This window comes from Cibotium barometz, chromosome 58, assembly GCF_041138505.1.
Source record: "Cibotium barometz isolate CiBa-2024 chromosome 58, ASM4113850v1, whole genome shotgun sequence".
In the NCBI taxonomy this organism is placed as follows: domain Eukaryota; kingdom Viridiplantae; phylum Streptophyta; class Polypodiopsida; order Cyatheales; family Cibotiaceae; genus Cibotium; species Cibotium barometz.
In genome coordinates, this window is record NC_141103.1 from 16,110,476 (window position 1) to 16,132,098 (window position 21,623).

Here is a 21,623-nt window from a genome sequence, read left to right on the forward strand (position 1 = left end):
TCAGCGGATGGATTCATACAGAGACCTGGATACATGGATGTGTACACGCCTCATAGTGCCCAAGTGGCGATTGGCCAGCTCACACCAACTTGAGATTGAGGTAGGTAGGGCAACACGGATCCCCAGAGCAGAGAGGATATGCAGACTATGCAAGAGGAGGTTGAGAGTGAGGAACATTATGTATGCACATGCAGAGCATATAGTGTCTTAGAGAGAGATACACCACCATCTTCAGTGGACACCCCTCACTCCGCCAGATCATGGAGTCCGTAGACCAACGCATATTTGGCCAATTCTTGCTAGAGACACAGCGCCATAGAGAGACACTGCTACGGACTCATACCACAGGGAGAGGTGGGCGACAGCTCCAACTCACTGATTTCTTCCAGAGATCTATCCCAGTGCCTACCCTGACTCAAGAGGGAGTTACACTTCAGCGCGCTGCACACCTCCGAGCCAGACGGAGACCGAGAGCACCAGGCTACCAGACTCCCAGACTACATCAAAGGGAGACCACAGAGATACGGCTCAACATCAACACCATATCTAGGAGCAGCTAGCTCACTTACACTCACACCCGAAGATCATGCTCCGAGGTATTTTTGCCTCGCCATCGCCTATGTATCACATATTACACCCCCATTATGGTACTGGTTGGAGCTAGACAGATCTGCATTGCATTCTTGTATACCCTACGCATATAGGTTGCATACTGAGCCTCTAGCAATAGTGCACATCCATCACACCACCCCACTAGCTCAGTACTTTAATAGTTTATTTCATGTTCATTTTCTCTTTTTTTTTTGGGACATCCAAAACACATTGACAGTTGTACATTGATTTGTCTCATAGGTGGAGTTCGGCCTCTAGTAGACGTTAATACAGCTTTCTTTCTTTCTTTCTTTCTCTCTCTCACACACACACACACACATTTCCACATTTGACAGTTCAAAGTCCCATTCCCTACACTTCAGTGCTGTCATATGGATCCAATGTGGACCCCTAGCTAAAAAGACTTGTCTCATCTCATCTTATCTCTCAACAAGCAAGTGACTATAGAATCATTTCAAAGTCCCATTCCCTACACTTCAATGTTGTCATATGGATCATATGTGGTGTTTTCTACAACTCCAATTTGGTCTCTTTGCAAGTCTTAAGTTACATTTAGGGAATCATCTATGATCTGACACCACTGGTAAACGATAGCACAATGTTGCATTGTACATTTTACAAGGGTTGAATATTAGGATAACTTAGGGCACTTCTCAGCCGAAACATTTGCTGAGGGGCAAGAAGAGAAACAGCTTTTCTTCATGACAGCGTCATCCTCCAAAGCTGGAGGTGCCTGACCAAAAATCATGCGACAGCTCAAATCTTCAAAGTTGGGTTCCATTGTCAAAGGCATTCTGCATTAAAAAGTTACCACAATTAAGTCAAATGAATTAAGCAAGTGGTTAACAAGGTCTGCTTTGTGTGGGTGGCCTCAACTCTCCACCCTACTGCCAGATAAGAGATTAGCCCTTTGATTGAAAGGGATTATGTCAAAGACAAGCTGATGTCTGCTTGTTGTGAAGCCACCCGCAGAAAACAAACCTAAAAGAAAGATATTAGAAAATCCAGATAGACCTACCCAAGCTCGGTTGTGAAAAAGTATTGGGTTGGTCTTTTACATAAATTGACACACATCCCCGTGCAGCCACTTGTTTCTAGATAACGGCACTTCTCAATTTCCACACCACTTTTCAAAACTTTTTTTCCAATATCCACTTCGATAACCTGGTCACAAGGTTCACAGTACAAACCTTTTGTGAGTGAAGCAAATGCATCAAACCCACTATGAAACAACTTTACAACAGATGACCAGAAAACTTATGACAAACCACCCACTGCAGATTTCCAAGGTTAAGAATCCACTAGTGCTCTTCGGTGCTGGAGGACTGTTGAATGTTGGGAGGAGGATGCATGAGAAAAGCATCAGTGTACAATTGAGCGAGCCAGGGGGCATCCTTCTACCTCAGGCAGGATGCGGGGGATTAGGAAGTGAGCCCGTGGCCAGTGGGGGCCCTGTTGAGGATGTGCCCCCGCTGCTTGGGCATCACCCAATCCTCCAATACCTACTTCTAGTGTTAGCTAATAACACTCTTGGTAAGGGTAGCCACATGCACACTCTTTCGAGGTGTGATGTGGACATGCTTCTACCCATTGGCTAGCTCAACATGGCCGGATTCATGTATTTGTAAATTGTAAGGGCTTTTGTGCCAGTTTATTGTAATATTGTTTAGGCGCCCAATGAGCAGCCAAGTGTGGACAAAGTAACTGGGTTTTTGTGTGAACACACAATTAGACATTATTATTAGGGTTGGTAGCCGACTTACCAACATTAGACACACTAAATAGGAGTCCAAGTCCTTAGTCATATTCATTCATTGATCATCCACTCATCATCCATTGATCAATCAAGCATCATTGAGTCATTGAGAGCTCAAGAACTACACTACCATTGAGTATCTCTAGTTCATCATTGTACATATTTCAAGATAAGTAATACAAAGTAGACAAAGTCCTCTTCTCTACTGTGTATTGAGCATGAAGAAGAATGCATGGGTTCAAGTATCTGATTAGACACTAATCACTATCACTCAATCATAAACACGCTTCTACAAGTACCCATGTTACATTGGTATCATAGCGAGGAGGGCTGCAAATTTTTTTTCGGATCAAGACCTGGAGTTTCAACGTTTTCACCTCAGGTTTGCATTTTTGCTTCAAAATTGTGTTTTTCAACTCTGTATCATATAGCTCTTACGATGCAAGGCGGGCTCTTAAGGGAGGCAAGCACATTGCAAAAGGGAGGATGGAACAAGGAAGACAAGGCAGCTTCCCAAAAATCGAGGTGGAAGAAGTGCATCAAAGAGAGGGGCTTTAGTGAACAAAAAATGCTAATATTCAGGGCAGTCCAATTGACAAGTACACTATTGCAAGGGAACGATTATGTAATGCTTATAGGAAAAAATGACTTTTATATAAGTGACTAGTTTTCACACTAGGCTAGCTAAACTTAAAAATGGTCCGACCTTTATTACTAGTCTTAAGTAACTACGTACACTAAGTCCATAGATTTTCCCTATTTGTCATCAAGCGTAGAATAAGGATGCTTTATATGTTCCAACCCCGTCTTATAACAGTTAAGTGTCCGTTCTCGTGCGGGTAAGATGGTAAAGCGCCTTACGACGATAAACCAGGCAGGCGAAACCATGTTAACCAATGTAGTGGTTAACATACCCCCCTTTCTAATGGTGACAGCGTCCTCGCACCCAAGTCGGTGGTTGAAGTTGCTGCCAGAAAGTAGATGGTCTACGATAGTCCATGGAGTTGGCGGCCGAGGTTGTGTGGTTAGTTTGGAATCCATCCGTAGCTAGGTGTAGGGCAAAGTGATGGGGCAGCCCGGACGGCAAGCAACTTGTCGAGGCAGCATGGAAAGTGATAGGCGATGTAGAGGTACTTCATGCCGGCCTCCGTTGGTCATGGAAGTGGTATGGACCCTGCAACATAAGGTAGTTGGTAGAAGCGGTCCGCACCCTGTTGTTGGATCAGTGTAGCAGCACACAGATGCATGAGGATTAGTGAAGTACAAGTGAAGTGACATGATTGTTGGATATTTTGGAGCTTCTCATGTGTAACCACCCTATTTGTGTACCTCCGCCTGTGTACCCACGTATGTGTATGTGAACAGTCCCTAAAAAGGTTGTATGTGTTTGTGTGTAAGTGTGCGTGTGAACCCACTCTTAGAGTGGATAAGATAAGTGTGCGTGTGACATAAGCAATGATGTCATGGCATATGCCAAGTGTCATTGTTTAGTGTGTTCGAATGAATCAAGATAAGGCTTCCAGCCTACAAAAGGGCATTGTACTTTGTGAAGAACATAATCAATCACATCAATCTAATCATTGAGTTCATGCTACTCTCTCTCTCTCTCTCTCTCTCTCTCTCTCTCTCTCTCTCAGACACACAGCTATGGGCATTTTCCACCCTCCATAGCTTCTTCTCTACAAGGCTGCAAACTCTGATTTCCATCATGGTATCAGAGCATGTGTTTTTCTAGGGTCTATTATTCTACTGCTGCCGCATCTGCCCGTCGTCAACATCATTCATTTTTTTTGGTTGTGAGCAGCTCGATGTCATCACCTACTACAGCCACCTAAGTCAATGCGCCTTCTGCACCCGGCCCACTATGCTGCCTTGCCCATCTCCTCCCGCATAACTGATCTCCCTTGCCAGTAGAGGAATGCAATGTATTGTTGTAAGCATACTCTACCAATGGCAAATAATGCTCCCAAGCTGCCTTATGCTCTGACACAACATTTCAGCAGATCCAAGACAGTAGAGTTAGCCTCTTCAGACTGCCCATCAGTTTGAGGATGAAAAGAAGATGAGAATTTCAAGGTCGTGCCCATATTCTCAAACAATGCTTTCCAAAACAAGCTAGTCATCCTTGGGTCTCTGTCACTGACAATAGACTGTGGCATACCATGGTATTTAAAGATATTCTGCATGAAAATCTTAACCATGTGCTCTGGTTTAATCTTCTTTCTAACAGGAATGAAGTGTGCCTGCTTGCTGAATCTGCATATAACAGTCCAGATTCCATCATTCCCTGTAGTTGTTCTTGGAAGATCAAAAATGAAGTTCATGGCAATACTTTCCCATGGTGGCATGGCCGCTCTGGAATAGGCAGTGGTTGCAATAACCCAGGTGCCTTCTGTCTGTCAAACTTGACCTTCTGGCATACTAGGCAAGATCTGACATAAGCATCAAGATCACGTCTCAAAGCTGGCCAATAAAAGAAAGTCTCAACCGCTTTCACTGTAGCATCAATGCCTCGATGCCCAGCATACGGTGGTGGAGCATGACTTTCTAGCATTACTTTCGGCCTTAACTGCTTAGTCACACATAGCTTTCCATGCATCATGAGAAAGCCGTCTTTCAGAAGATAGTGATCATGATGCTGATTATTCATCAGCTGCTCATAAATCCTGGAAAAATCTTCATCACTGGCATACTGCTCTTTCATATCATCCAATTCCTGGTGATAAGAAATAGAAACAACTGATACTTGTGGTTTGCGAGACAATGCATCTGCAACCACATTCTTCTTGCCTTCCACATGCACTATCTGAAAATGGAACATTGATAGAAAATTTGCCCAACGCATGTGTTTCTCTGACAACTTTGCCTGGGTGAGAAAGTATCTAAGCGTCTGATGATCCGTTTGCACAACAAAATCAGCACCAAGCAAATAGTGCTTCCAACTGGTAAGTGCATGGATCACAGCTAGCAGCTCTTTCTCATAAATCTGATAGTTCTTCTCAGTGTCAGAGAGTATTCTACTCTCATATGCCACGACTCGGCCATTCTGCATCAAGACAGCACCAATGCTGTTCCCACATGCATCACACTGCACAACAAATGACTTAGACAAATCTGGCAATATCAACACAGGATCTGTAGTCATTTTCTGTTTTAGGCATCTAAATGCTGATTTCTCTTTATCTGTCCATTGCCATTTAATGGCCTTCTTTTCAAGCGCATGTAACGGAGAAGCAATCTCTACAAAATGCCTTACAAATCTGCGGTAGTAAGAGCATAGGCCAAGAAAACTGCGAACATCATGCGCAGTCTGTAAATCTGGCCATGAAACGATTGCTTCAATCTTAGCAGGATCCATTCTCACACCATCCTTTGATACAATGTGCCCAAGGAAGTGAATTTCTTCCACAAAGAATTCACTCTTCTTGCCATTAATGAGCAATCTGTTGCGTTTCAGCTCATTAAAGACTGCTGTCAGATGGTCTCTATGCTCCTCTTCACTCTTTGAATAGACTATCATGTCATCAAAGAATGTGCCCACAAAGCTTCTGTAAGGACGGAAAATTCTATCCATCATTCTGTTAAATGTGGCAGGAGCATTTGTCAATCCAAAGGGCATGACTAAGAACTCATAGAGACCAAATGTAGTGCGAAATGCAGTCTTGTGCACATCCTCGGGTTTGATTCTAATCTGATGGTACCCACTCTTCAAATCTATCCTGCTAAACATTTCTGCTCCTTGCAAACGGTCAAGAATATCATCTATGCGCGGAATCGGAAATCTATTCTTGATCGTGTTCTTGTTCAAGGCTCTATAGTCAATACACGTTCGCCATGAACCGTCTTTCTTCTGTACTAGTAACACAGGTGAACAAAACGGAGAACTACTGGACTGAATTAGTCCCTTCTCTAACAGCTCATTAACCTATGTCATAATCTTTTTCTGTTGGGCTGCACTAACCCTGTACGGTGGCCTATTGGGCGGACTAGACCCTGGAATAAGATCTATGGCATGATCCTCTGGCCTCTCAGGGGGTAACTCTCTTGGTAAAGACTCTGAAAAACAGTCTCTGAACGTATCCAAGAAAGCTTTTCTACCTTCGTCTAGTGTAGACAAATCAGTTTCAACTTCATTCACTTGCTTTGCAAAAACCAAGTACGCAGAAAGATGATTTTTCATTACAGAAGCAGAAATAACTGGGACAGACTCTCCTTTCAGCTTCACATCCGGAACATCAGTCTTGTCCCTATGTACAATTGTGATTTTCCTGTTGAAAGCATCCAACACTGCATGTTTCCTATGACACCATGGAATTCCCAACAGGACATCACATCCTTCCATGGGCATGATATGAAACTCCTCTGTGTCCACATAACTCTGTATATGCATGCGGAGTTTGCCAAGTATAGGAGTGACAGGAACTGAATGCCCAGGGCATGCCAAATCAGCCTGTCCAACTGGTCCCATCTCTTCAACACGAATTCCCAACTTGGCTGCCAATGCCGGTGAAATAAAGTTGGCTCGAGCACTAGGGTCAAAGAAAATCAGCACTGTAGCATCTCTGATTTTACCCCATGCTCTGCACAATTCTGTCGCATCATCACATGGCTGGTCACCAACCATGTCAGGTACCAATCCTGCACTCGGCATTGTCTTCTTCTTGGGTGGTCCTTCTTTATCCTCCGCATCTTTTGCTGGCTGTTGTGGACATTTTGCAGCCATATGCCCTTTCTGTTCACAGATGAAACATTTCCCAGCTTGCATCAATGCCTTTCTCTCTTCAAATGACTTGCCATACAGTGGCCTCTTCTGTCCTTTGCCTTGACCAGCACTTTTCTGAGGCTGTGACTCCCAAGTCTTCTTCTCAAATGGCTTCTTTCCATAGAATGGTCTAGCTGGGAAATCCCTCTTCACAGCTGGTTCCTGTTTGCCGTGAGGTTCCTTCTTCACTGTGCTCTTGAAACCACCTGAACCTCCCTGAAGCAGTGCATTAGCCATGATTGCATTCTCAATTAGTTGAGTCATGTTGGAAACATTGGTCTTAATGCAGTAATCCCTGATCTCTTTGGGCAAACCACAGCAGTACTTCTCTATTTGCTCTGACAATGGCACTGTCCTGTAAGAAGTTACTGGCAAGAGTGCATCCCAAAACTTCTTATTGTACTCTTCCAGATTTGCACAATTAGCAGCATCTAGTTCGTGCCATGCTGTCATCACATCCACTTCAAAAGTGTTTGTCAGCCATGCAAAAGAAAACTACTGCTTGAATTGGACCCATGTAGCAGGTGCCTGTCCTTGCATCAATAGTGAGGTCCACCACTGCAATGCGTTACCTTTCAAAAAAGTAGCAGCCTTCCGCACCTTAGAAGACTCTGTGAAGTTGCCTCCAGTGAATGGTGCATCAAACTGCTGAATGAAAGTCAGCGCTTTCAATTTGTCTTGCATCCCACTGAAAGTCTCAAACTTCACTGCTTGACCACCTTCTTTGTAATCCTTTTGCTTACTGCTCTTGGGGGTCAAGTAATCATAGACTGGCGGCTGTAAGAATGGTAAATCCTTCTGCACTTTCTTTGCACCAATCCTTGCTGCCCTTTGTCCACTTGGCTGAGAAAATTCAGCCACACTAACAGGTACTGCAGGCATCAAAACTGGACTGAAATGTGTCTGAAGTCCAGGCTGCACACCTATGTTGGCATAAAGAGGGTTCACAGATTCTGTAGGGATCAGTCCTGGTGACCCTCTTGGCATCAAACCTGGCAAAGCTATGGGCGGTCTAGCCATGGCCTGGAAAATAGACCCACCACCAAAATAACCAGATTGGGCAGCAACCAAAGGAGGAATGGTCGCCAGAACCATTTGTGCATTACTGCCCTGACCATAACTGCCTGATCCTGTGCCTGTGTAACATGCTGCACTGGATCAGCTGCCACTGCTGGTGTCTGCTCAACATGCTGTGGCATCCTTGGCACTTGTTCCTGTGCCCTCTCAACTGCATGCTGAGATGATTCAGCCTGAGAATCCCCTGTCCTTGACTGCAAATATCTCTTCATCCTCGGATTCTTCACCAACTGTTCAAAGGTACCAACCATGCTAAGGAGCTGTGCATGACATAAATCCTCTTGTTCCTGTTCTTCTACTGACATGGCTGGCTGTGACAATGGCTGTGTCCGCTCAGATGCTCACACCCTGGCACCTGTCATCTCTCTACGGTGTCGGCGGGTAGAGGAGGAACTCTCTTCTGCCCCGGGAGCTTTCCTTTTCCCTTATCTGCCATGCTGTCTACTGAGCCCTCAAAGGAATCCTGTATCCAAAGAAAGATCTCGTAATCTTTCTCACCTGTAATCAGCTGTGCCTCTCTGTGTGTGTCTCTTGTTCACCCAATCCAATCCGTGTCCGGGCTCTTGCAGAAAAGAGGACCCTATCCCGGCAATGGAACCATGGAACCAGGCTATGGACACATAACGCAGTAATTCTTTCAATTAAATACCTGGACTTTATGACACACACACAAACAGAATCCTCGCTCCCTCGTTCAACACCAGATTGGCCCTGAAGTCCGGCGCCCCTTGCGGTATTTATTTCTTGATTAAGAGATTGAAAATAGAAAGCGGGAGTGCAATTGGGCACTCTACCTGTTCTTGCTGAAGTTTACAAGTTCTGGAAGAATTTTGCCAACATAACAGCACTAAAACTGTCCCAAAACAACTCAGAATGAATCCCAACTGACTGAGTTCACTTCCACAGGTCTCAACCTACCCATTAGAGTCCAAAACAGTGAATTTCAGCTTGCTGTATTTTCTGTACAGACCTGTTTTCAGCTCTGTACAACCACCACACTCTCCTGGTAGACCCTAGCAAGGTCCCTCTGCAATATGGCATCAACTGGGCCTTGGAACAGCCCCTAAACAGTCCAAAAACAGCACTGATTTAGTGCTGAATTGGACACCTGCGTGGTGAGGTAACTACCCTCACCTGTTCCTGCTTTGGAGCAGCAGTTAGCTGCTCCTGTTCCTGTCAAGGGAGGCTCTTGCCTCAACCAAAAAGCATATTCCCCACACAGCTGTACATAATTCATGAAAGTAGCCCACTAGAGGGGCATTACCATAGCTGAATATAGGTTAAGAGAGGCTGTGGGGAGCAAGCTCAACCCTCGGTGCATAGAGAACAGGGAAGGGGAAGCTCCAATAGCTCTTAACCTGCAACAATCCACCTGAAAAAAAAAACCACAAAAATGAGCCCAGGGGGAAAATAATCAAGCGCCCAGCCTCCTGTACTTAGAAATTGGCCTAAAAGCTGCCACATGGCAGTCATGTAACTCATTTCCCGTTCCAGCCTTCCAGTCTAAAAATCTCCCAATCTGCTAACATCTTGACATCAGTCCTTTGGTGATTATTGATCCTTGCAACATTCCGGAGAGATTGATGCGAAGAGATTTCAGCAGTTTCCCTAAATTTTAGGGATGACATCATCTGCTTCCTTATGGTCTCCTCACCATCTTTGACCTCTATGGTCACTTCAGAATCTGCTTAGAAATCAAGATACAGTGACCTTTCAGGCCGCGGCCACTAACTAGTGTGAACCGTCGCTTCTGGCCAAATCCACTAGCCTATCCTTTCATCCAGTGGCCATGTCCTGTTCACTGGTAGTCACATTTCAGTGCATATCTCAAGCTTGGCCATCCACTGGTCCAATGTCCCACTGGGTGACCCAACTGACAATGCAATGGCCCTAGCTCTTCCAAGAGATCCGGGGGAAAGCAACAGCAGCCAAAGAAAGAAAAAGAAAAAGATATTTATATAAAGAAATAAATAGGAAAAACAACTGCAGCAAAGTACACCACCTGGTGACACCTTGACACATCCAGTGCTCCTGCATCACAACAAAGACTCCAAGCTGTTTCCCAAAAGAGAACTCGCATCACAACACAACATGCCATACAGTGGACACACATGTACCAACCCTCTCTGCCTTCCAAGGGTACTATCCATCTCAACCAGGGATTCCCCGACCCCTATCCAATCAGTAGCAACTTTAGACCCATGGGGCCCTGGGACCATGGGGCCATGTGAATGTATTATTATTATGATTTAATGAATTATGATAGCCATAGGCTTCATATTGTTCACTCTTGAGTTTTTATGCACAAGTTAACTTTTATACATGAAATTCGTGGTTCCTAGGGTTAAAAACTATATATACAGGCCATAATTATAGCTTTAAAAAAATAGTGAATAAAAAACTTATTTTTAAAACTTTCCCAAAAATAAAAAACGTTTTTAAAAGTATTAAACTCGTATAATACTTCCCATTTTAAAAACATCTGGCAACTATGGTAGCAAGGCTGTACAAAACATGTGTCAATCCCTGTATCCACTGCTTGCATGTGACCAATCTCTTGGAGAAACCAAAAACATGTTTCCTCAAGAAACCTACAACCTGTTTCCACATGAAACATACATCCAGTGACCTGTTTCTTCATGGAACATCTGGAAACATAGATATGCCCACAACTGCAAGTCCCTCTGTTCCTTTCAAGCAGGAAGAAAACAATCTGCTCCATTAGCATGCACCCATGCGAGCTTGCATCACTTCCATGCCAAGAAACGCATCCAAGTGACCCTGTACTTGCAGCCAACCAAAACAACCCATAAATAGTCTCAAAGCAGCCCCGACTGTGCGCCTCCTTCAGCCCGCCTCCTTCCAAGAGAGAGAGACCTGTTCAGCCTTGTGCCTCTTTTCTGCAATGGCCTCCACTCCTGGCTGCCTTCTATGGGAGAGAAAGAGGGAGATAAAACAGTCCTACGCCTCCCGTCCTGAAACGGCCTGCAGTCCTAACCACCTTCTATGGGGGGGAGAGGGAGATAAAAAAAGTCATGCGCCGGGAGTTCTTTAATTTTTAAAGGTTTTAATCCTTTGTCCCCTTCCCCCCACATGGGGTTGCAAAAGGACCTTATTAAATGCCTAGAGTCATCTTTGACCCCAATAGCTGAACCAATATGTCCATGAAGTTATTGCCCCAAACTGGTGCCATTCACACTATCCACCGTGTTCTCGTGCACACTTGCACAATGTCAAGAGGAAAACACATGGCCATGACATACCCCCCTCCTGAAAAATGGCAAGCGTCCTCGATTACACTCCATGGCACAATAAGGCATCCAATGAGCAAAGTCGCCCCATATGTTAAAAGCAATGGCCCTTAAGTGCATCTGGATGATGAAACAATCATCCTGCACAATATGGCCACACCGTCACGTCAAAGTGACAAACAACTCTTGCTTGTTCCTTCAGAACCTGCAGCAAAAGTCTAAACCAAGTAGAAACAAGTAACCTGTGTTAGCCAAAAACAAAACCATGTGTCATTCCACATATGACACACATATGCATTCGCAAGCAATATGCTCCTCAAGATGTTGTACTCACTCTAAAATAATAGTCTCAGGGCTACTCGCAAGTCTTACGCCCATGGGCATCCCACAGGCGGCAGGACCCACGACTGGTGGTACAACATGAGCATATGAAAGCACTCAATGCATCCAAACAATACATCCACTAAGTACTTTCCACATATGTCCCTCTTGATGCTTTACCCACTTTGCTCATGGCCATCTCGCACGAGCCACACCTAGTGGTGCATCCATGAACATAATAAAGTACTTGATGTATCATACCAATATACATGCCTCACATGACACAATCCAAAGTATTCCCAATGTATTCTCAAGGGTACCAGGATCCAATGGCACCATAATATAATAATACCTCAGAAAGTGTATGCATACATGCACAAATAGAGTTCGAACCATATATCCATGAACCAAACCAACTCTAGGACTGCTCGCAAGACTTACGCCCTCCATAGAGTCTTGAAGTGTTAGCTCATGTTGCCACAGACTTTGAGATCAACCAAACCATGCCATTCGAAAGGAGACTAGCTTCACAAATAGCATCCATCTCAATATCCAATTGACCAACGCTGCGGTCAAGAACAGCCAAAACCATATGACAAAGATCAATGTCTCAATCTTCTTCAGTAGTACCTTAGTTCCAAAGGCAAACACCATCTCTGTTAACCATAGATGTAGACGGAGTTATAGTTGCAGTTATAGTTCATGGTGCGGCTGACTGTGAACCATACCCAACTTTACCATTCCATGGGACTAGTACACAATATCATAGAAGTTCCATAAGCACATGTACTGTCAGCTGCCAGTACCTTCGGGTGAGCAAAAGTTGCACCAAGCGACCGCTAGATGACATTCGAGCCTGTCTGTAACAAGGGAGCGGAGGTGCTACCCCCCTCTTGATCATCAGGCAATGCTCCAGACCCCATCTCTACTGAACCTGAATGAGCCGTAGCAAGAGTCAACTCCAACTTAAAGGCATCAAGACAAAGCTACAATACTTGAGGTGAATCTGCTAAGTCACTCTCCTCCATCCACTTCGCATCCATCGGTGAATAGTTCTTGAACTTCACAAGATAGCGACGGGAAACTTTACCTCGTACCTTTCTTTCCTTGTGTGCCAGTATCTGCTTGGGATAAGAACCTCATCAAGTTCCTCCGCTTTCAACTGAGCCTCATCTGATACATCCTTAGGAACCCAAAACCTACTTGCACTCCACCCAAGTGGTAAGCACAAGTCCCCGATGAAGCATAGTAGACCACCACTGCTAAACATAGAAAGAAGCTGCCTTCCGAACCCATGAAGCCTCCGTGAAGATACCACCGGTGACAGTGTCGAAAGCCATAGCCTTCAACCTAAGTTTTGCACCATAACACTTCAACTGCTTCTTATTCCTGGCCGACTACTTCTTGTCCTTAGTGTCTTTTCTCCTGAGCTTCATCTTTAGCTTTTTCTCTTCACCTCATACTGATAGAATGCATAGTGAAAGAAGGGAAAGTGGAAACATAGAAAGAAGCTGCCTTCCGAACCCATGAAGCCTCCATGAAGATACCACCGGTGACAGTGTCGAAAGCCATAGCCTTCAACCTAAGTTTTGCACCATAACACTTCAACTGCTTCTTATTCCTGGCCGACTACTTCTTGTCCTTAGTGTCTTTTCTCCTGAGCTTCATCTTTAGCTTTTTCTCTTCACCTCATACTGATAGAATGCATAGTGAAAGAAGGGAAAGTGGAAACACATGAGAGAGAGTGAGAGAGAGAGAGAGAGATGGAGAGGAAACACAGGTATAGTAGACCTGCTCTCAATATCATCAACCAAGAATACATGTCCCGAGCAAGAGGGGAGAAGACCTCGTATGTGAGGGAATGTAGTAAACAATGCTAAGCAATGAAAAAGGAATGAGGGTATACCAGCTATATATATGCCCACGACTAGGGAAAAAACCTCCACGACTAGGATAAAAGGTACCCAGGACTCCATAAAATGGAGATAAAATATAGGTAAAATAAGTGAGGGGTGACCAACCCCTAGCTAACATGGTCAGTCCTAAAGGCTAAAATAGGACACCAAACAAGAAGCCAACAACAAGGAGATGATGTCTAACACCCCCCTCTCAGCACCGGATGCTGAGTGAACTCCAAGAATCTAGAGACGCCATTCTCGATCAAAGATGAAAGATTGCAAAACAAGGTACCAGGAAAGCTCCACAAGCAATCTCCTCAACAACTCAGCTACAAAAGCAACATAGCAAGCTGCAAGGTACATTGCTCCTTTGGAAGAAAACAACCATGTAGGTTGCGACGTGCTACTCCAAATAATGGCTCCAAACCTAAGTGTAACACTCCCCAAAGTTGAATGTCGTGTTTCCAGCCTGGAGAAGGTATGAAAAACCTCAAAACCAACCAAGATCAGATCCTGTAGATAATCAATCCTGAGAGAAGCAAGCTACTCCTCACTGGAACCCTCTAAGTCCATGTGCTCAAACTTTGTAACAAGAGTAGCCAAATGCTGAAAAGCAGCATCCTCTGGAAAGGTCGACATCGCAAGATGTAAAGACTGAAGAAAAAATGGCGTCCATCTGCTCAAACTTCGTACCATGAGTTGCCCAATGCTGTACATAAGCACACTCCACTAAGGTGGGCATCACCAGATGAAAGGACTCCACACCCCCCTCTGAAAAAAGATGTCGTTGGACTGGTACAAGCCCAACCTATTTCTGATCCAAATCCAAAAAACTCTGGAAGTACCACTGTGCCCTAGGCAGCAACCACAGATCCAAAGCATCCCACTGAGTCCAAAAGTCCATCGTCGAAAACAACAAACCTGCACACCGCATCAAACTGGCAGGGGAAGGGGCATCCTCAAAAGCATCACAAAGAGAGGCAGAGGTAGACTCCTGACAATGAGGAAGGGAAGCAGGACTATAAACTGCAATGGTAACAAGATCCCAAGAATCAGCAACAAACAAGTGATCCATGTGAAAGGATCACACCTCACAGGCAAAATACCCTCCTTTCTCTGCAAACACTGCAAAGAACACAAGATCGGACAAAATAAACTCTGCTCAGGATCTCTGAAAAGATCACTACTCTCCTCCAAAATCTGTAAACTCGTGTCACAGAAGAAAGTCTCCACATATACAAAACATAGTTGCCACACGTTTTTTGAAACGCGTTTTTGAAACGTGTTTGAAACGTTTCAAAAACGTTTCAAACAAATTTCCAAAAGTTTTTTAAAAGTTTTTTTCAAATTTTTTTTCAGGTGTTTTTTCCAGGTTTTTTTTAGGGGGGTGTCCATAAATTTATGTTTGGTACAGTTTAATGCTAAAATCTACATTCAACTTTCATATACATGAATCATGATACATCATGAATGATGAATCCATGATTCAAATTTCATACTGAATCCTGATTCTTAATACATCATACATGATTACAATTTACATCATACAATGATCATACATGTAACATGAATCATGATACATCATACATGATACATGGCAGTCTTCAGGAATCAGGAATTAGATCATAGATGGCAAAAACCCATATAATTATTAATAGCATAACCAGTTTGAAGTTACAAGTTACAACTTACAACATACTAAGCAACATACTAAGCACTAGTGAATAGTGTCAAATGATAAATCTGAAATCTGAAATACAGATGTCTGTACCGAAAGACCAAATACAAAAACTCTGAAAAAACAAATGGTCTCCAATGTCTGGAGTCTGGACTCTCAACTCTAGACTCAAGTGTCAAGAGTCAAGAGTCACTAGTAGTAACTAGTAACTACTCAGCATCATCCTCCTCTGAGGAATGTGAGTCTGTGTCGTAAGAAGATGAAGCCTCAGCCTCAGCCTCAGCACTCGTAGATGCATGATCTGCTGATGTCGGTGCCCGTGATCGTGTCATAGTAGCTGGTGCCATCATCTCCTCGTATAGCATGGCATAGATCTCGCGCTCCTCAGCAGGGATCTCTGGTACGTCCTTCACTTTCTCTATGTCGATCTTGTCGACATTCACTTGCCAGGTTGCCTTCAAAGGCTCCATCTCAAGCTCCACTGCCTTCTTCTCCTTCCTTAAGTGGGTTTTGCGAAGGGACTCATAAGATGGACCCTCCCACTCATACCCAATGCGGCTGATAGCTTTAATGGCCTTCTTCCAACGAGGAGTACGCACGACGTGAAATGACAAAGCGCATTGTATAAACAACTTTGTCAATTCACGTGTGGCCTCCTTGACAGCTTGCTTTTGTATGCCTGCTTTAATGCCTGCCCTCTTTAGAGAAGGCACGGTGGGCAATGAAGATCTGTGGGCTACAGGAATGGAGCTAGACCCACCTGCTTGACTCTGCAAATCATCCTCTGTCCTAGCTCTTTTGGACACATCACCTACAGAATCTGTATCCTGTACATCATCATCAATAGGCTGAATTCCCTTTGCTGCTTCATGTTCTCTCTTCCATTGCTGAAGAGACGCTACAACCTCTCTTGGTACTTGACTGCAAGGGCCAATGCCTTCCCCTCTTACTCCTGTAAAATGGGCCTTTACCCTAATAATAGACCCACCTGACACTTTGGCACAAAAATTGCATTTCCACCTTTCTGTGCCTGAACCCCCATATCTGCTCACAGGAGTTACGTGGTTCCACATGGCATCCTTAGCCCGAGGCATGATGAATGAATGAAGAAATTTGGGCAACCTGGCAAGAAATGCCCAAATTTCAAATCTGAAATTTGGTCCAAAATCAGAAAAAATCAGCATTTAGGGTTATTAAAAACCTGAGAAGTAGGGTGCGTAGGGGCCGGAGGAGTAGGCTTGGTGCGTAGGCAAGGTGTGCATGCACCAATGTAGGCAACCTGGCAAAAAATGCCCAAATTTCAAATCTGAAATTTGGTCCAAAATCAGAAAAAATCAGGATTTAGGGTTAGTACAAACCTGTTACCTACGGTGCGTAGGGGCCGGGGGAGAAGGACTGGTGCGTAGGTAGGGGTGCAAGCAAACCTGGAAGACTTCAAAGGCTGGAAACGTCTCTTTCAAGCGTCACTTTCAAAACTGAAATGCCAGGAGATACTGCATCGTACGTTTTCTATCATAAAAAAAAACTGGCCCAGCAAAAAAACGCGTTTCAAACGTTTGAAACGTTTGCACGTTTCAAACGAGTAGCCTAAAGTTTGAAACGCGTTTTTTTGCAACTATGATACAAAACAACTCCCAAAACTGATCCTCAAGTGAAGTAGCTGGAGATGGGCCCCCTCTGAGTGTAGAAAACTCCTTTGGGGAGTAAAACGCAGCCAAAACACTACTGTCTAGCAAAAAGCAGCACTCCACCGCCAACAAAAGGCAAGGAACGTGAAGAAACCGGGTAACTGTGTAGGCCAGGAACAAAACACACGTATAGATTCTCCAAAATCAGTAAAACGCTGTCTCAAATCAGAAATTCGGTATCCTCCTCAAGTACCAAACTGCCTCCAAAGCCACAATCCAAACAAAACACCCTTTGCAAGTGATCTGTGTCCCCACTGGAGAAGAAAACACAGCCAAACAAGGGCTACAAACCTGAAAATTCAGGCCAACCAGGTGCCACACCTCATATGAGGAAAAAACGCTGAAGAGAAGGTACCTTCGGGTCCAACGGAAGGAGCCCAATTGAAAGTAGAGCTACCAGCAAGATCCGTTCAGAAAAACGCAGCAACTATGGCTGCAAATCTGAAAAAGCAGAAGTGTTTAGGGCAGGAGATAGGGCAAATTATGGAAAAGTAGAAGAGATATGATACCATCAAGTCCCATAGCAACAAACAGAACCAGCAAACCTGTAGGAGAAAAAAAAAACGCAGCAAAGATGCTGCTGCTGTCCTGCACAGAACAAGCAGCTCACACTACAAGGGGGGTAGATGCTGAAAACTGCTGCAAACCTGCTGTAGAAAAAACGCAGCACTCCAAGGTGTTGTTGCCCTGAAAACATTGCAGAAAACAGGTGTGAAGTGGGTTCTCAGAGGTCAAACCGATGAAGGAAGACCGCGGGCTGCTGAGAAGAAGAACTTGGAAGAGGCAAACAACCAGCAGCAACTTGAGAAAAAAAAACGCAGATCTGTCCACTTGCTGAAAAACGCACACCTGACCACCTAAGGAGGGACAGGAGGGAGCATCCAACACTGATCTTCGCCGACGCTCTGATACCATGATAGAATGCATAGCGGAAGAAGGGAAAGTGGAAACACAGGAGAGAGAGAGAGTGAGAGAGAGAGATGGAGAGGAAACACAGGTATAGTAGGCCTGCTCTCAATATCATCAACCAAGAATACATGTCTCAAGCAAGAGGGGAGAAGACATCGTATGTGAGGGACTGCAGCAAACAATGCTAAGCAATGAAAAAGGAGTGAGGGTATGCCAGCTGCCCACGACTAGGGAAAAAACCTCCACGACTAGGATAAAAGGTGCCTAGGACTCCATAAAATGGGGATAAAATATGGATAAAATAAGTGAGGAGTGACCAGCCCCTAGCAAACATGGTCAGCTCTAGAGGCTAAAATAGGACACCAAACAAGAAGCCAACAACAAGGAGATGATGTCTAACACATACAAGCAAAGACACACAGTCCTGTACTGCCTCCTGCAATTCCTTTTCACTTTCCACATGTTGAAGCTTTTGATGTGACACTCATGAGACAACCACGAGCTCACCCCCTTGGAAAAGTTCGTGATTGTCATGGCCAAAGCAACCACAAGCTTGCCTCCTTGAGAAAGTCAACGACGTCCCGGCAACGGAACCTTGTAAACCGGATCTTCAGACAAAACAAAAGGGCGGTACAAAACAAACTTGCACACAAAACACTCCAACACCTAGAAAAGGAAAACAAACAGGGGAAGCTACAATGCTCCTGCAAATAGTACACGAACACCGATTGGCCCCAAAACGCAGTGGCGCCCCTTGCGGTATTTCTTTAATTGATTATAAGAGCTTTGATTACAATAAGGCTGAAAACTCTGCCGTCATAGTAGAGCTCCTGAAGCCTGCAAAGACACGTGTACCAACCCTCTCTGCCTTCCAAGAGTACTATCCATCTCAGCCATGGATTCCCCGATCCTTGTCCAATCAATAGCAAGGCTATACAAAACATGTGTCAATCCCTGTATCCACTGCCTGCATGTGACCTATCTCTTGGAGAAACCAAAAACATGTTTCCTCAAGAAACCTACGACATGTTTCCACATGAAAACCCTTAGGCATGTTTCCCCTTGAAACCTTTGTTCTGTTTCCACACAGAACCATACACAGCACCATTCAAAGACAATGCCAACAACCAACAAATTAGTTACCTCATTCTTAAGCACCTCCGCTTGCACTACTCCAAAACAAACTTGCACACAAAACACTCCAACACCTAGAAAAGGAAAACAAACAGGGGAAGCTACAGTGCTCCTGCAAATAGTAAACGAACACTGATTGGCCCCAAAACGCAGTGGCGCCCCTTGCGATATTTCTTTAATTGATTATAAGAGCTTTGATTACAATAAGGCTGGAAACTCTGCCGTCATAGTAGAACTCCTGAAGCCTGCAAAGACCCTGCATCATGGGTTCTTGTCGACTCGGCATCCACAAACAAGTCCAACTATTGTTCACATCAAAAGACTCCCACAAATTGAGTCCTGCATACAGAAACTTTCTCCCACGATCAAGGCTGCCACACCATTCATAGCCTCTCACCCTATGAACAGCATCACACCCTGACACATCCAGTGCTTTTGCATCACAACAAAGACTCCAAACTGTTTCCCAAAAGAGAACTCACATCACAGCATAGCATAGCATACCATACAGTCGACACACGTGTACCAACCCTCTCTGCCTTCCGAGGGTACTATCCATCTCAGCCATGGATTCCCCGACCCTTGTCCAATCAGTAGCAAGGCTATACAAAACATGTGTCAATCCCTGTATCCACTGCCTGCATGTGACCTATCTCTTGGAGAAACCAAAAACATGTTTCCTCTCAAGAAACCTACGACCTGTTTCCACATGAAAACCCTTAGGCATGTTTCCCCTTGAAACCTTTGTCCTGTTTCCACACAGAACCATACACAGCACCATTCAAAGACAGTGCCAACAACTGCATACATCTAGTGACCTATTTGCTCATGAAACATCTGGAAACATAGATATGCCCACAACTGCAGGTCCCATTGTTCCTTTCAAGCACGAAGAAAACAATTTGCTCCATTAGCATGGACCCATGTGAGCTTGCATCACTTCCATGCCAAGAAACGCATCCAAGTGACCCTATACTTGCAGCCAACCAAAACAGCCCATAAACAGTCTCAAAGAGCCCCGACTGTGTGCCCCCTTCAGCCCACCTCCTTCCAACAGAGAGAAAAAGATCGAGAGAGACCTGCTCAGCCCTGCGCCTCTTTCCTGCAATGGCCTGCAGTCCTGGCCGCCTTCTATGGGAGAGAGAGAGGGAGATTAAAAAAAGTCCTGCGCCTACAGTCCAGCCCTTGCCCGCTGCTGTCCAGCTGGACACAACGCTCCCTGCTCCTCACCACCCCCCCCCCCCCCCCATTTTTCTGCAGCCAGCCACCTGTAAACTCCCCGACCAGCCTTCCAAAGGCGTGTGGGGGCCCCGAGTGTACAGCCGACTCTGGCTAGAGAAAGAAAGCCCCACGTGCTGTTCAGCCAACCCTCCCCCCCCAAAAAGAGAAAGGAGGCGTGTCTTTGCAGCCGCCAGCCTTTTTTCCATGAGAAAAAGCACACACCGCTTGTAGATGCAACCCCCTCCTCCAAAAATAGCATAGGCCCCAAATATAGCATATGGGCCACGATTTCTTTCAAAAAGGGGAGTTTTTTAATTTTTAAAGGTTTTAAACCTTTGTCCCCTTCCCCCCACATGGGGTTGCAAAAGGACCTTATTAAATGCCTAGAGTCATCTTTGATCCCAATAGCTGAACCAATCTGTCCATGAAGTTATTGCCCCAAACTAGTGCCATTCACACTGTCCACCGTGTTCCCGTGCACACTTGCATAATGTCAAGAGGAAAACACAGGGCCGTGACAAGAGGAGCACCAAGATGTGGAGCCGGCGGCGCTCACATGGGGCAGTGAAGAAGGCCCAAGGCCCATAGAGGCTCAGAGGTACATGGAGAAGAAGGCGTAACGTTGGCTAGCGCAGGAGTAGTCGAGGTGCAGAAGGTAGAGAGCTGGTGCTAGACAATCTGCTAGTGGGGCTGCAGAATCAACGGTGGCACCAGCATCAACAGCAGCAGCAAGGTGGTGAAGGCGTCGGCAGCAACATCAAAACGCAGTTTTTAATGATGAAGATAATGGCGGCTGTAGAGTTCCAAGCAGTCCAACAGACAAACCCATGACTGCAGGTCAACAAACTGGTTGGACAGCCACAGTTCAGAAAAACGCACCCTAGATGATGAAGATGATGGTGGCTCAGTTCAGAAACAGTAACGCTGAATGGAAGAAAAAACACAGGTTTTATGGTGAGGGCCGAGGCACTCCAACAAAAAAAGTAAAAACCCTAAAAACACAGATGTGGTTCAGCCTAGCTCTGATACCGTATTGGCATCCATAAGATTGAACATATGCAGCTATGGAGGCTTGAAGATCATCATGGTGAGGTGTGTAGATGAGAAATGAAGCAAGGAGAGAGAAGAAGGTTTAAGCCATAGCAATGGTTGTACAAGATGAAGAGATAGAATGACGGAGAGAGAGAGATGAGATACTCAAGCCAAGAGAGAGCAAGTTTGCACAACTCAAATGATACTCATTGTGATAATGAATCCACCCAAATACATGGTTTTATAGGCACTAAGGCCTTATCTTTTGACCCTAAATAAGGGGG

At 44.9% G+C, this 21,623-nt stretch overlaps 1 protein-coding gene across 3 annotated transcripts in view; it reads right to left on the reverse strand.

Moving 5' to 3' along the window:
- Positions 1 to 1,050: 1,050 nt before the first annotated feature.
- Positions 1,051 to 21,623, reverse strand: part of LOC147605959 (beta-carotene isomerase D27, chloroplastic-like) — a 30,902-nt gene continuing 10,329 nt past the window's right edge. For all 3 annotated transcript variants that reach the window (XM_086792870.1, XM_086792869.1, XM_086792871.1), the window contains 2 exons: positions 1,631 to 1,776; positions 1,051 to 1,406 (listed from right to left, as the gene is read on the reverse strand). In XM_086792870.1, coding sequence (XP_086648996.1) covers positions 1,244 to 1,406; positions 1,631 to 1,776 — 309 coding nt within the window. In that variant the 3' untranslated portion in view covers positions 1,051 to 1,243. The remainder of the gene's footprint in view (positions 1,407 to 1,630; positions 1,777 to 21,623) is intronic.